Here is a 13,614-nt window from a genome sequence, read left to right as displayed (position 1 = left end):
CTACTAAAGCAACTATTATTGAAGTTCAAAATACTTCTACCAAAAACTAATCCTATAGAGTGTTAGACATCTATGAACTCAGCACATTACTAATTTTGTTTTCAGGTGTGAACAGTAGCCTGATAATACTGCACTTCAATCACTTAGTAATTTTTGATTCTTAAGTTTTGGACAAACAAAACAAATAAGTGCTACGTAAGCATTATGGCTTAATTATGCAAGTATCCTTGCAAAGTTTCTGAACTATCATTACATAAATACAAAATACTGAGTAAAACAAATACGTTGATACAAATAACGCATAGGCAGTGCATTGAGTTGCACCTGCTTTGTGACCCTTGGGAACCACAATTTGGGATCAGAAGGTATTGCAACACGGAATGATCCTAAACTAGCTGAAGGCAAAGTTTAAAAAAACATATCAAGAGATTCATTCAAACAAAACTAAGCTCTTTTCTTACCCACCTTCTCCATCTTCTTCACTATTTCTTAAAAGAAGAGTGGTCATGCACTCCCAGTCCTTCAGGAATTTGCCTGCCCAGTCCCACAAGCTGTCTATGAGGTATGCAACATGTTTGTGTAGCTAGGGATTAAAAACAGAAGCTTAAAGAAACAAATACATCCTTAAAAGAAATACAGCTTCCTATGTTTCTCTCCCTTTTTGCAATTACAAAGCTTTGTCATTCACACATGTATTCACACACGGTATTCCAACTTATTTAGTTTGAGGCTAATAAACATTTAAACACCATGCCTTCAATGTGATACAGAGCAGGAAAGTGAGGGGGAAAAAAGCAAGAAAAGCAGGAAAAAAGCTTTTCTTTTCTCTTTTTTTTTTTTTTTTTGTGGGGGTGGGGCAGCATACCTTTCCTCTGTAATTTAAGTAATCTTTTCAAAACTAGCTTCTGTGTTGCTTTTATGTTGCTGATCATAACAGCTAAAAATCCAATGTTGGGACTAGAAATGAGTCAACATTTTAAGCAATGTCTGGGAAACTCTTTGCAGAAAGACTCAAAAACTTCTGTCCCTGAGACACTCTGGCCAGACATAGGTCTGCACCCCTGCAAAAGCCAAAGAGTGAAGTACAGCACTTAAGCTGATAAAACTCTCAGCGAAACCAAACGGTTCTTAGTCAGCATAGAGCCACGGTACAGCAACCCAGATCTGCCTGCAGAAAGACAAGGACACATCAAAAAAACCTCACTTGGTGGCATTAGTCTTTTGGGCTGTTTTCAGAAGCTGCTTCAGCACTAATTCTCACCATCGGCATAGTTGTAAATTAGTTTTAACACAACAGTACAGAAATGTCTTCATTAAAAACTCATCCTAGAGAGCGACAACATCCCAAACACCAAACATTTCGGAGCTCACCACCAGAAAGAGCTTTGAAAAGGAAGCCAGTGGCTGAATTAACATGCAATACTGGATTTTAAAGGCCTGCTGCGGGGACTATTCTCCTCACCTCACTCTCCAGGGAAAAACGTATTAATCTTTTCAGCTGGTCACTACTCGCCCCAAACTTCCCTCCTCCTTTGGGCTGAACTTCTTCATCTCCCTCACGACTAAGCAGCCTGCCAACAGAAAAGGAAGTCAGTCCACTCCTGCCACATTCTCCTTATGCTCTTTTGTCAATGTAACTCTAATTCTGACAAGATCCCAAGGACTGTATTTTTTCAGAATGTCTACTTATTTACTCCAAATCACATTAGACTTTTTGATCAGATGAAAGGAAATAGGATTAGACTGTTTTCCATTAGGAGAGATCTGCTGTCCCTGTGGACGCAGAGACTATTTCTGACAGTTTCACAGGTACCCTGCCAGCTTTCTGGACAACAGATGCAGATTCCACAGGGTTGAACATATAATGAGGTAGGCATTTGCTCATGCTTGAAAAGGCGCTTGCTTTAGGCTGAATTTAAACCTTAATAACAGAGCGGAGATATTACTACCCGACCATTACATCACGGTACATTTTTGAACTGAAGCTTCTTAAAGAAAGCACGGTATCTGGTATTTATAAGAAGCAATTTACTCAACTTCTCAACTTCTTCCTCTTCTGCCTGAAGTATGAAGCACAATCTGACACTTCAATTTCCATTTCTCTCTTTATCCAAAATGAGTGCTCACAAAAAGTGCTAATCCCAGGATAAATACAGGAAGGCCATCCCCATGGATTAATGGAAGGCACAAATGTCTTGGATTTAAGAGCAGGACCACACTACTCAATGTCAGTAGAAGCTTATACTTTCAGAAAGTGCTTCTGCTGGTATAATTTATGCCAGCTAAGTAAGTAACTTAACTTAAAAATGCAGACATTGAGGAGATTTCATGCAAACCAAGAAGAAGGAAAAAAAAGCATAAGCATTTATACTAAAATTTCTACCAGTATGACTGGGGAAAGGAGGGTGTCACTAACAGCTCTATCACAGTAGAACGAGCACTTCTGTACTGGCAAAAGTGCAAGAGAGAACAACTGGACAAACTAGAAAAAGGATGAAGTTTACAGGGTCAAAGTGTCTACACTGCACTGGGAAGCTGGGTGGAAAAAGCAAAGTTATCAGGGCAACCACTTCAGTGGTAAAAAACAGCCGTGTTCTGAGAGGAAAAACACCTGATTTATGATAGAATATTAGGACCAACACAAAAGACTAAGTAAGACCAGCAGATGTGATAGAAGACTCATCAAAACAGAAATCTATCTTCATTTGTCTTTGTGTTGGACTTGGCTCCACAAACCTCAGAATGTCAGCAATTCAGCAAGATAGAAAGAGACAGCTACGAGGCAATTCTGCATGTGTGAGAAACACAAATCATTATTATTTCTGAATTTTTCCCCACAAAAGTCTTGCCAAAATATTTTTATTTTCATTTCTCTTTGTAAGGCAAAATTATTTCTCTCAGCCGTAGAGACAGCATATTTATTTCTTTTCTTTTTAGCATGCCAACTCCATTCACTTCACGCAACCATTGTTATAAGAAGCCCATTTATAAGAGTTACTCCTGGGAAAGATAAACCCTGTACTTCATTAACCTGACAGAAAATTGGGAGGGCTTCTTAATCGGCTGCTTCTCTCATTATTCAAAGCCTTTACAATGTATAAGGCAACTTCCAAAGGGAGAAGAGGAGGCCATTTTTGCAATTAATCACCAAAGCTATGGAAATCCAGCAGATGCCAGGTGATGAATTAGCTTGTAAGAAGCAAAGCAACAAGAAAGTAAAGTAGAAAGAAAGGAAGTATGCTCTCAACATAGCATGGCATCTGTGGATCAGTCAGTTGTTTCATATTCTCTGTTAGTCTTGCAACTTTTCTCATGCCTAACGTGCCAGGGCTGTGCCGGGGAACAAATGATTACCCCCAGACAGCATTTCCCTTCTGATTCAGCAGAAGAAAGCACATCTACTATCCTCGTGGTACACGCTTCCAGCAGAAAAATGAATGCTTAATGTCCCTCTTAAATAAATCCACCTTCATTACGAAACAAATGAGAATATGCAAGAAGTAGGCAGGCAGAGATACCTTTTATATAGGAATTCCCCAGCTGCTACTGCAAGCGGACGGTGTGTGGTATAAACAAACAGGTATAACGTTTCACAGTCTTCAGCTGATAACACATCCTCACAGTTCCTAGGCAAAAATAACAACAGAAGTTACAGTTCGGTTTTATCTGCAAAGAATATTATGAATGCTATGTCCAGCTTTTACTAGGCCTGATTCTCCACAGCCGTGCAACTTGTTTACATAGCTAAATTTTTGTAGGACATACCTAAAAATACTATCAAACAAACTTGGCAGCGCTTTTTTTACTCATTTTGTAGAGAAACAGAGGTTTGCACAAGCCATGATGGATCAGGCCTACTGCATGCACACGAACATTAATTTAATTACGGTTGATTAGTGGTCGTGGTAAAAAGAGTAATACCAATAATAAATAAATAAAATAGGAAAATTGTGCCTCTACTTTATGCTTAAATATTCACCATAAAAGAAACTAAACAAGGAGAAGTCTTCATTTTGCAGTACAAATTATTTTAAAATTATTTATTACAGTATTTTAAAACCTACATTTTATTACACTAGGCTTATACAGAGTCACATGTAAAAAGAAATCAAAACACATTCTTGATAGCATGCTTTTGATTGTGGCCTATCTGCACAAACACACTCCAAGTCACAATTTTTTCCATTCAGGTACACTTCTTGAGAATGCCACATGCCAACTAGTAAACCTAGAACACTCTGTGAGAGGTAGAAATTGCATTGACACCAACCTTTTATAAAAAGGAAACTGAAGCATCAAGGTTGAATAGCCCACTGAAGTGAAACCCAAAGCAAGGGTTACAGTTTCAAAATGCCCATTTCTTACTGCCATAGCAATGTCATTGGACTAAGCTACTTCAGAGAACGAAAGAGCGACACACAAGATCCAGCCAGGTGAGGGGAAGGTTTTTATTTATCACTGCACTCAACCCTCAGGTAGTAACAGTTTAAAACCATCTACAGGCGTGGTCCAATACCTTCTCTAAAACTGGGGATTCGTGCTCTTCATTTGCTGGGGGTGATGTCTTACAAACATTAGCAGCCCTTCCTGCGCTTGCTCACTTGTCTCCAAACCCATCGCATCCTTGAGCATCCTCACAAGCCACAAAGCCCCTAAACATCCCCCAACCTGACTGAAAAAAAAAAAAAAAAAAAAAAAGTGAACTCACGTTAGGTGAGAGTATCACTGGTGTGACCCTTGCAGTTATTTTTTTAGTGCTGTCTGCAATTTTAAATCGAGGGTGAGGGGGCTGAGAAGAAGACAGCACTCGTTTCTCAAAGCCAGTAGCCTCTCATTTATAGAAGCTGATACCCCATGAATTTTAGCTTTACAATGTATTTACTCGTGTATCACTTGAATTTTCCACATTTTTCCGTGGTTGCTTACAATGGTCACTGGAACAGTAAAAAGGTATCTAAATGTAAGTGCTGGGTACATCTCCAAAAGCAATGGGTCAATCTCATAAGATAATGCTTGCCCTCAACCAAAAAGTAAAGTTGCCTGACATACTTCTGGCAGGTTTTGGTGGCCTCTTTTAACATGCAACTCCTTTGAGTACATATATGCAGTAATAGGATGTACAGAGAGTGCTGAGTGTATATATATCGTGAAATCAGCATAAAGGAAAACAGATATGCCACTCTTATTCAGCCATCTACACAATTTGGGAAATAGACTAAAAATGTGTTTATTGAGGTTAAACAGTAAGAAACTGAAAGAGGTAACATGGTGCATTGGAGTATATGCATAAGCATTGGTGTGTCCTGTGAAGCCATGAATGACATATCAAATTTACTAAACTTCTACAAGTTTAAACTTCTACACTTGTTAAAGTGAGAGTAAAAGACTGACAACAAATTGCACTTACAGGAGTAAAAATACATGATAGAGCAAGTCTTTGTATTAATAGACCATGGGGAATTTACTGAAATAAACTAGCAGTCTGACAGGTTTCTTTCATTCTTTTCAACGTCAATTATTTTGTTCTTTTAAAGCAACAGTTTCTATGAAGCTGTTCTTGCCATTTTCTCTCTACGTATTTTTTTAAAAAACTGTGGACAGCTTGAAAAAGAAATTTCTGTACAAACACACTGTGATCTACAGTGGACCAGCAAAGACTCAACACAGCTGAGGGCAGACAGCACCTCTGCAGATGATCTAGTCCAAGCCCCTGCTCAGAGGAGCATCAGCTACAGCAGGTTGCTGAGGGTTGCATCCAACCAGGTTTTGAATATCTACAAAGTCAGAAACCCCACAACTTCTCTGGCAACCTGTTCCAGTATTGGACCACCCCCACAGTAAAAAAACATTTTTCTTATGCTTAAATGGAATTTCCTGTATGAACGCGCCAGTCAAATATACACTTTTTTTTTTTTTAATATGTTTGAAATTTTTATTCTTTCTATTTCAGGTTCTCTCTTCTTGGCACATTCATAGAAATAGTGAATGCAACACCCGTGTGTCTCTATTTAAAAATAATTCCTTGCCTCAATTGTTCAGATAGCTCAAAGAGCTCAGCAACATGCCTGCCCTCTCTTTGGGTAGAAATTAAGGACTCTGCCTTTCCAGTACAAATGAAACTGTCTTTCCTTAGAAATTTCCTTTCCTAAGGAAGTGATCTTGGTGGACAACAAGTTGAACATGAGTCAGCATTGGTGGATAAGGGAAGAGCAACTGAGGTCATCTACCTGGACTTCTGCAAAGCATTTGACATTGTCCTGCATGACATCCTTGTCTCTAAATTGGACAGATTGAGAGCAGCCCTGAGGAGAAGGACTTGGGGGTGTTGGTTGATGAGAAGCTCAACATGAGCCAGCAATGTGCGTGTGCAGCCACAAAGCCAACTGTATCCTGGGCTGCATCAAAAGGAGCACGGTCAGTAGGTCAAGGGAGGCGATTCTGCTCCTCTACTCCACTCTCGTGAGACCCCACCTGGAGTGCTGCATCCAGCTCTGGGGCCCCCAACATAAGAGGGACATGAACCTGTTGGACCAAGTTCAGAGGGCAGCCACAAACATGATCAGAGGGCTGGAACACCTCTCCAGTGAAGACAGACTGAGAGAGCTGGGGTTGTTCAGCCTGGAGAAGAGAAGGCTCCGGGGACAGCTTACAGCAGCCTTCCAGTACCTGAGGAGGACCTACAAGAAAGCTGGAGAGGGAATTTTTACAAGGGCACCTAGTGATAGCACGAGGGGCAATGGCTTTAAACTGAGAGTAGATTTAGATTAGATACAAGGAAGAAACTCTTCACCATGAGGGTGGTGAGGCACTGGAACAGGCTGCCCAGAGAAGCTGTGGATGCCCCATCCCTGGAAGTGTTCAAGGCCAGGCTGGGTGGGGCTTTGAGCAACCTGGCCTGGTGGAAGGTGACCCTGCCTATGGCAGGGTGGGATTGGAACTAGATGGTCTTTAAAGGTCCCTTCCAACCCAAACCATTCTATGATTCTATGAATGTGCCATTGCCACAAGGAAGGTAAACGGTACCCTGGGCTGCATTAGGAGGTGTGTGGGCAGCAGGTCGAGAAAGGTGACCTTTCCCCTCTACTCAGCATTGGTGAGGCCACATCTGGAGTGCTGTGTCCAGTACTGGGCTCCCCAGCACAAGAGACATGGACATACTGGAGGGAGCCCAAGGAAGGGCCACAAAGATGATTAAGGGACTGGAGCATCTCTCCTATGAGAGAAGGCTGAGAGAGCTGGGACTGTTCAGCCTGGAGAAGAGAAGGCTCAAGAGGGAACTTATCAATGTGTGTAAGTACCTGCAGGGAGGGTGCAAAGATGAAGCCAGGCTCTGCAGTGACAGGAGCAGAGGCAATGGACACAAATGGAAACACAAGAGCTTCCCTCTGAACACCAGAAAACACATTTTTACTGTGAGGGTGACAAAGCACTGGCACAGGCTGCCCAAAGAGGTTGCGGAGTCTCCATTGCTGGAGATACTCAAAAGCCATCTGGATGTAGTCCTGGGCAACTGGCTCTAGGTGGCCCTGCTTGAGAAGGGACTTGGACCAGATGACCTCCAGAGGTCCCTTCTGACTTCAGCCATTCCGTGATTCTGAAATCCCAACCCCTTTAACTTTGTCTTCAAAGAGGCCAGTAATTGTCCCCAGTTACATTAATCTACAGCAGTTATTTCCTCCCTCATGAAGACAAGGAGGCCAGCTGCAATAGCTCTGGCCACTCCCTAATAGCACAGAAGCCAAGGAGAGGAAAACAACCCATTTTCTTTGCAGCACAGGCTGACAGACACTCATGACACCACTTGAGCACCTGACCTTTTTTTTTTTAAATTTCTTGAATGGGAGGGAATACCTGTATGTACTACTACTACTTTCACATACTGCTCGACCACTTACTCTCTGTGATACAATGAGGTTTATGCTCATAATTCCCACTCAAATGAGTGCTTAGGGGTTCTACTTGCCTCTGGAAGTAGCAGCGCTTATACTACCACAGTAAATGGTGCCTTTCTTTTTTACATATGTAAGCCAATCATCAAACATTCAAATACTTCAAATACAGCAATAATACTGCTACGAATCTACAGCCTTCAGAATGCCAAGCAACAGACAGAGCTTAAACCAGAAGTGCCTGCCAGTGTTTAGGTGCCTAAAAATAAACAGGCATAGCCTTCCACATACCAATGCAATGACGTACCATTTTCTCTGCGTTTCAGTGTGAAAATGTCATGAAGAAGAAGTTGGGATATTCTAGGGAAAGATCAAAGACCCATTTTGTTCTGCATATGGTACCAGTTGAAAGACTTCATATCTTGCTTTTTGTTCAATTCTACTGTACGCAAGAGACATGACTGCTGGAGTCACCTCTGTCTGTGCTATTGCTTGTACCAAGGATAACCATCAAAATCACAACAGTAAAATAAAAATGCACCCGATGCACTTTTCAAAATTTTCCAACCTTATTCTTTTTGTTTTTAACGGCTGTGCGGGGAAAGATTTAGCACATATTATGGGGATGTTGGTAATCCAAGCTATAGCATCTCAATCAAAAATAATCTGTTAATTTTGCATTTAGAATTAATTCAAGCATCCAAATCCACAAATACATTATAAAACATTTATGCACTGAGCACTATCGACCAAAAAAATAAATGTTGAAAGTATTCTAATCTCCAAGATAAAACTTTTAGGCAGAAAAATCAGCTAATCTGTTCTTTTATTTCCCTCTTTCTACTCTGCTGTCCTTGCAAGTATTTCAAGACAACACTTTGGCGATCAGGGAGATGATCATATGGTTGCCACTACAATATAACAAGAGTCCTTTCCCACCACTTTAAAATATGACTAGCACATTACAATACACTGCGATTCTAAGATTATGCTGTGACAGAATGAAGGAAGATGCACATTTGATAGATGCTGCATGGCATGCTGTTTTGGTTAAGAAACATAACCCTGGGAGACATGGAGTTCTTATTTTTTCTTGTTAACTCTTCAGACAGGAAAGAGAAGATTTCAGAACAGATCTCAAAGATCTTGAGCAGAGGTGCATGATGGCAGAAAATTCCTGAAGGTAACTTCCATGAAAGCACAAACCTGAGAGGATGGAAAAGAGGAGAAGACGGGGAGAAAGCACACGCCTTTGCTCCATTTTGGTCTTTAACTTTTCTTTTGTTTGTAATAAGGCTTGACAAAGCAATACCATAACTCCACCTGAATAGGGGTGTGGTAGACCTGAAGCAATCACAGAGGAGCTGTGAGGAGCTCCATGCCATTCCCTTCTGATAGGACCTCACTGCTACTAGCAAGTTACCAATGCAAGGAATCAGAACTATGCAGTATAATTTGCTTCACTGCTTCATATGCTACTTCTGTCAACTTCAAGATAACATTTATTTTTCCTAAAAGCCACTAAACAAGACAAAGGTGGGTGATTTCCTTATATGTATGCAAAGCGTGTCACTCTCTTCAGCTTCTTTTCTACAATCACACGAAAACACTTTTTATAATAGCATTTAAGCCTTCAATAAACCTAACTGTTTTTCTGCACGATGGTTTGTCTGAATAACCTTGCTAGATACTGTGCATGGCTTAGCTATGAAATAACACTACAGAATCAGAGTTCAGCTCCCTGCTGACACTGAATTACTTGCCATGAGACATCAACATCTACCCCTGGAAGCAGTAACATATATTATTATTTGCCATGGCATCCTTTGCTACATCCAGTTTTCAAGTTTCTCCTACAGTGTAGCCCCTCCCTCTCCAAACTAAAACACCCTTCCCAGTCTAATTGACAATCAGAAGGGAGACTAAGATTTCTAAGCACAAGAGTGATATAGCCCTACTTGACTTGGGCCTTCTGTGCTAGGCAGGACACTGGAAACTTACAAGCCCCAGTTTCTTGACTTTTAGGTTGGATTAACTCTACCAACCACTGTCAAAGCACTGTGTTGAGAACTACTGTATTTATCAGCTCCATTAAATAAGTTTTTAACTATTTATGTGAAGTCCTCAATGAGTGCAATATACTCACAGTTCTCACTAAGGCAGCTCTTCCACATTTGAAACTTGAGAGCTACGTGTTTAAAACTCAGTTTAATTTCTAGTTACATTTAACTAATGTAATACAAAGTAATTTTCCCCTTTACTACTTACATATTCAAGCTATTTGTAGATTTGTGCCCCTACCTGCACCGCTTGTAACCTTTCCTCATTCATCTACTACAGATACCTAATTACTTTTGCTGCTCTTCTCCAAAATTGCTCTACTCTTTTAGGCAGTTAAGCACACAAAAATGAAGAGAATTGTCTCACAGTAAGCACACTAAACTAATTTGCCTCCTAAAGGGCAATGTCTTCAGTAAGATTCCTTGGTCTCTCATTGTCACTCAAGTTTTCTCCCTCTTTATTTCCTTCTTAGTTCTATTCCCTCTCAGATCCTTTGCAAAATTAATGCTAACAATTATGCATAATTCAGCAGCATTAATAATTTCTATTATGCTAAATCTCGTAGGCTCATTTCAGTTTCAGGATCGCATCCTGCTGTGTAAAAATAGAAAGCTGCTTGCCCAAAGACCTTGGCATTCAATTGAGACAACATGCAACAAACAACAAGAAAAAAAAAAAATTCTCAGCTTACAGAGATAGACAAGATAAAAATAAAAATATAAATACGTATTTGGAAAAAAAAAAAACAACAGGTATATGCATAGCAAGAAGTTTTTTAATCAGCACTGGATTTTTTTTTTAATAATGCAACATATTTAAGTGACTTGAAAAGATCAGTGTTTTCACTGCCTCTCTAGCTAGCAAGAGAAAGAATGTAAAGGCCAGCACAGTGATTTTATGGGCTGGTAGTACACAGAGTAGTCAAGTATATTCTACAGGACTGGAATGCAGTGACGGTTGAGAGATGGTCAAAGCTGTTACTAATGTACATGGAGCACAGCTCCACTGCAGCTGTAAAACATCACAAAAATAATTAATTGGCAACAAGGTCTTGCTACTATACTCACCCAAAAGACAATTATGGAAGCCAGTAAAAGAAAGCTACTGATATTGCAAATTTTCCCCAAGAAAGTCACAGAGCACCCAACAGACTAACTGGAAGAAAAAAATTACTCCTGGCCTTGCTTCTTGCCAACACGTCATGAAACAACAAAAGATTTATTCCAAGATTAGATAGATGTTCTAAAGGTCAGTACCTGACCAGTTAAGATTATATTATTTGTTGAAAATAATCCATGATTCCAAATCAAATATAGGGAGCTCATGAGACAGAGGTTATTGCCAGTATCATTAAAACTAGAAACTTGATCTGAAAGGTCTTTCATGTCTCACTAAAAATGCAAGGTGGGCAACTAGAATTCAGGTGCCAAATTTGCAAGTGACAAAAATGAGCCATCCACAGAGAAGCCAATGCAGTACGTCAAAAGCAGCAAAAAATTTGATGACATCAATGCATACAAGTAGACGTGCCATTTATACAAGCTGTCATTTATTTTTCTTTAAAGGCAGGGGAGTTGCTGTCCCCAACCCCATTTCATGCTTTACTGCATGTATCGAGCAGCATTACTGCTCAATATCCAGATGCTGGGTTTGAGCTATGAGATGCACCTGAGACACAATAGCCCTGAAATTTCTCTGCTTCTGCAATGCCAACAGCGAGTCCTGTCTGACTCTAGTGTAGGTACTGAGGCAGAAGCTTTTCCCCTGCTAGAAAAGCATCTTGATGCAGTCTTTTATTAAGAAGTCTGTACATGCAACTGTCTATACTGTCTGCATTCTCTTCACACAGGTTTTATAGACCGGTCAGTACTAGTCTTACCAAAGAGAAGAGCTGTCATTGACTTTGCTTACTGAGTCCCCAATTCCCACTTCCATCACTCCAATAATTAAGCCAAATCAGCAGGGCTCAGAGCAACTGTGGCAGGGTGGGGGGTAGAGGGGCAGAGAGGAGGATGGCTTCACAACAGATGAGCAAAAACAAAAAGAAGCATGCTTTTCTAGGCCTCCACACAGCCTAATTAAAAACAACTTCAAAATGTATTCATTTTACTTATGAAAACTACATTTTATGATGGAAAACTGTGATTCAGAAAACTTCAAAAGGCATTTGTTCACATTGGAAATTATATTTAAGAAAAATTTGGAAAAAATTGCTTCAGGGAAAAAGAAACATTGATCAAACTTTTATAGCTGCAGCTTGCATTAATGAGAACGTGATCCCTTATAATAAAGCCAGAGGTGACAAACAGCTGCAGTGCCAATACAGCACGTGTTAGTTCAGATAGAGAACAAGGGCAGCCATGAGTGGTGTGCAGGATCTTTGTCCTTCAACAATGGTGTGCTGCTCCTCCTAGCACAGGGACACGTTACACACACAGACACAGTGCCGTGCTTTGTTCCAACAGCTATGCACCATGGAGAACCAAGGGATGTAGAAATGGACGTTGTAAACACAGAAACAATATAACCCTTGCTACTACTAGGGAGCCCCAAACAATGGTTAAGTCCCTTCAGAAAGGCGTACTATGTTCACAGCATCATATGCTGTTCTGGTGTGCACGTTGAAGTAGGCCTAGAGAAATGCCACTCAAATCAATGGAGTGTGAAGTGAGATAAGAGACCAGACTATAAAGCAGCACTTCAATATACAAATGTACTTGAAATTTAATGTAAATACCTATACCACCATATTATTTGGTCCATTAAGGTTTAATCCTCATCTAGCAACGACCAATACTTCTGGCTTAAACAGAAAAGCAAATCCCACAAGGCTACTGGACAATGCACCGTGCTGTACATGGAAGCAACCATCTGCATCGGCAGAATTCAACTTACACTCTGAGACAGAAAAGAGACTTATTGAGTGCTAACATGTCAACTATATTAACAATGAAATGCAGTGGGTTCTTTATTCTCATTTTGCATTGAAAAAGAGGGACAGATAATTTATTCTTCATGTATTTTGCAAATAAAGCCATTTCTAAAGTAAACATGCTGCTCAGGGATGTGTCAGAATAGGATTCATACACTTCCGTAACATTAGCTTAGTTTTTCTCCACACTTCCAGCTTGCCATTATACTACCAAAGCTATGGCTGACAGGTAATTTCCCACGAAAACAACTCTTCTGTTAGTTTTCCACTTCAACAAAAACAAGATATCATACACTGGCTCATTGCCTGCCCGTCAGTCTGCTGTGGGCTCAATAGCTCCCAGGGTCTCTGCCATGGAGCCAAGAATCTGAAAGTCTAAATTTCAGCAACAGCCTCAAAGCTCAAGGCTTCCTGCATCAGGTGAGGAGACAGGGAGGTGGCAGAGTTCCCTGACCTCCTGATCAAGGCCTGGAAGCCTTGAGACAGAAGATGGGGTGGGGTCCCCATCTTTGGTGGGTACTTCCCCCAAGACAGGCAGATGGTCTGAGTAAAGCAAAAATGAAAGTGTGGAATTTCCTTTCTGAGGGAAGTATAAAGATATATATAGTTTTCATACTAAATCTCAGCACAAAGGTTTTCCTAACTTTGGTATTTCCCACAGAAAGAAAATGCCATGTGTTGAACAGCTTTAACTGTAACTCATATCCTGCCAGAAGCAACTGTTTCCCAGCA

General features: G+C 40.5%; 1 protein-coding gene across 2 annotated transcripts in view; it reads right to left on the bottom strand.

Annotated features, from left to right (window-relative positions):
- Positions 1–13,614, bottom strand: part of LOC135984748 (cohesin subunit SA-2-like) — a 63,413-nt gene that overhangs the window by 23,657 nt on the left and 26,142 nt on the right. For both annotated transcript variants that reach the window (XM_065627242.1, XM_065627251.1), the window contains exons 14-16: positions 3,519–3,626; positions 1,463–1,571; positions 466–583 (exon numbers count right to left, since the gene is read on the bottom strand). In XM_065627242.1, the coding sequence (XP_065483314.1) occupies positions 466–583; positions 1,463–1,571; positions 3,519–3,626 (335 nt within the window). The remainder of the gene's footprint in view (positions 1–465; positions 584–1,462; positions 1,572–3,518; positions 3,627–13,614) is intronic.

This window comes from Caloenas nicobarica, chromosome 1 (genome assembly GCF_036013445.1).
Source record: "Caloenas nicobarica isolate bCalNic1 chromosome 1, bCalNic1.hap1, whole genome shotgun sequence".
NCBI classification, from domain to species: domain Eukaryota; kingdom Metazoa; phylum Chordata; class Aves; order Columbiformes; family Columbidae; genus Caloenas; species Caloenas nicobarica.
Note: the sequence above shows the minus strand (reverse complement) of the source record. Positions and strands in the feature narration are given on the sequence as shown.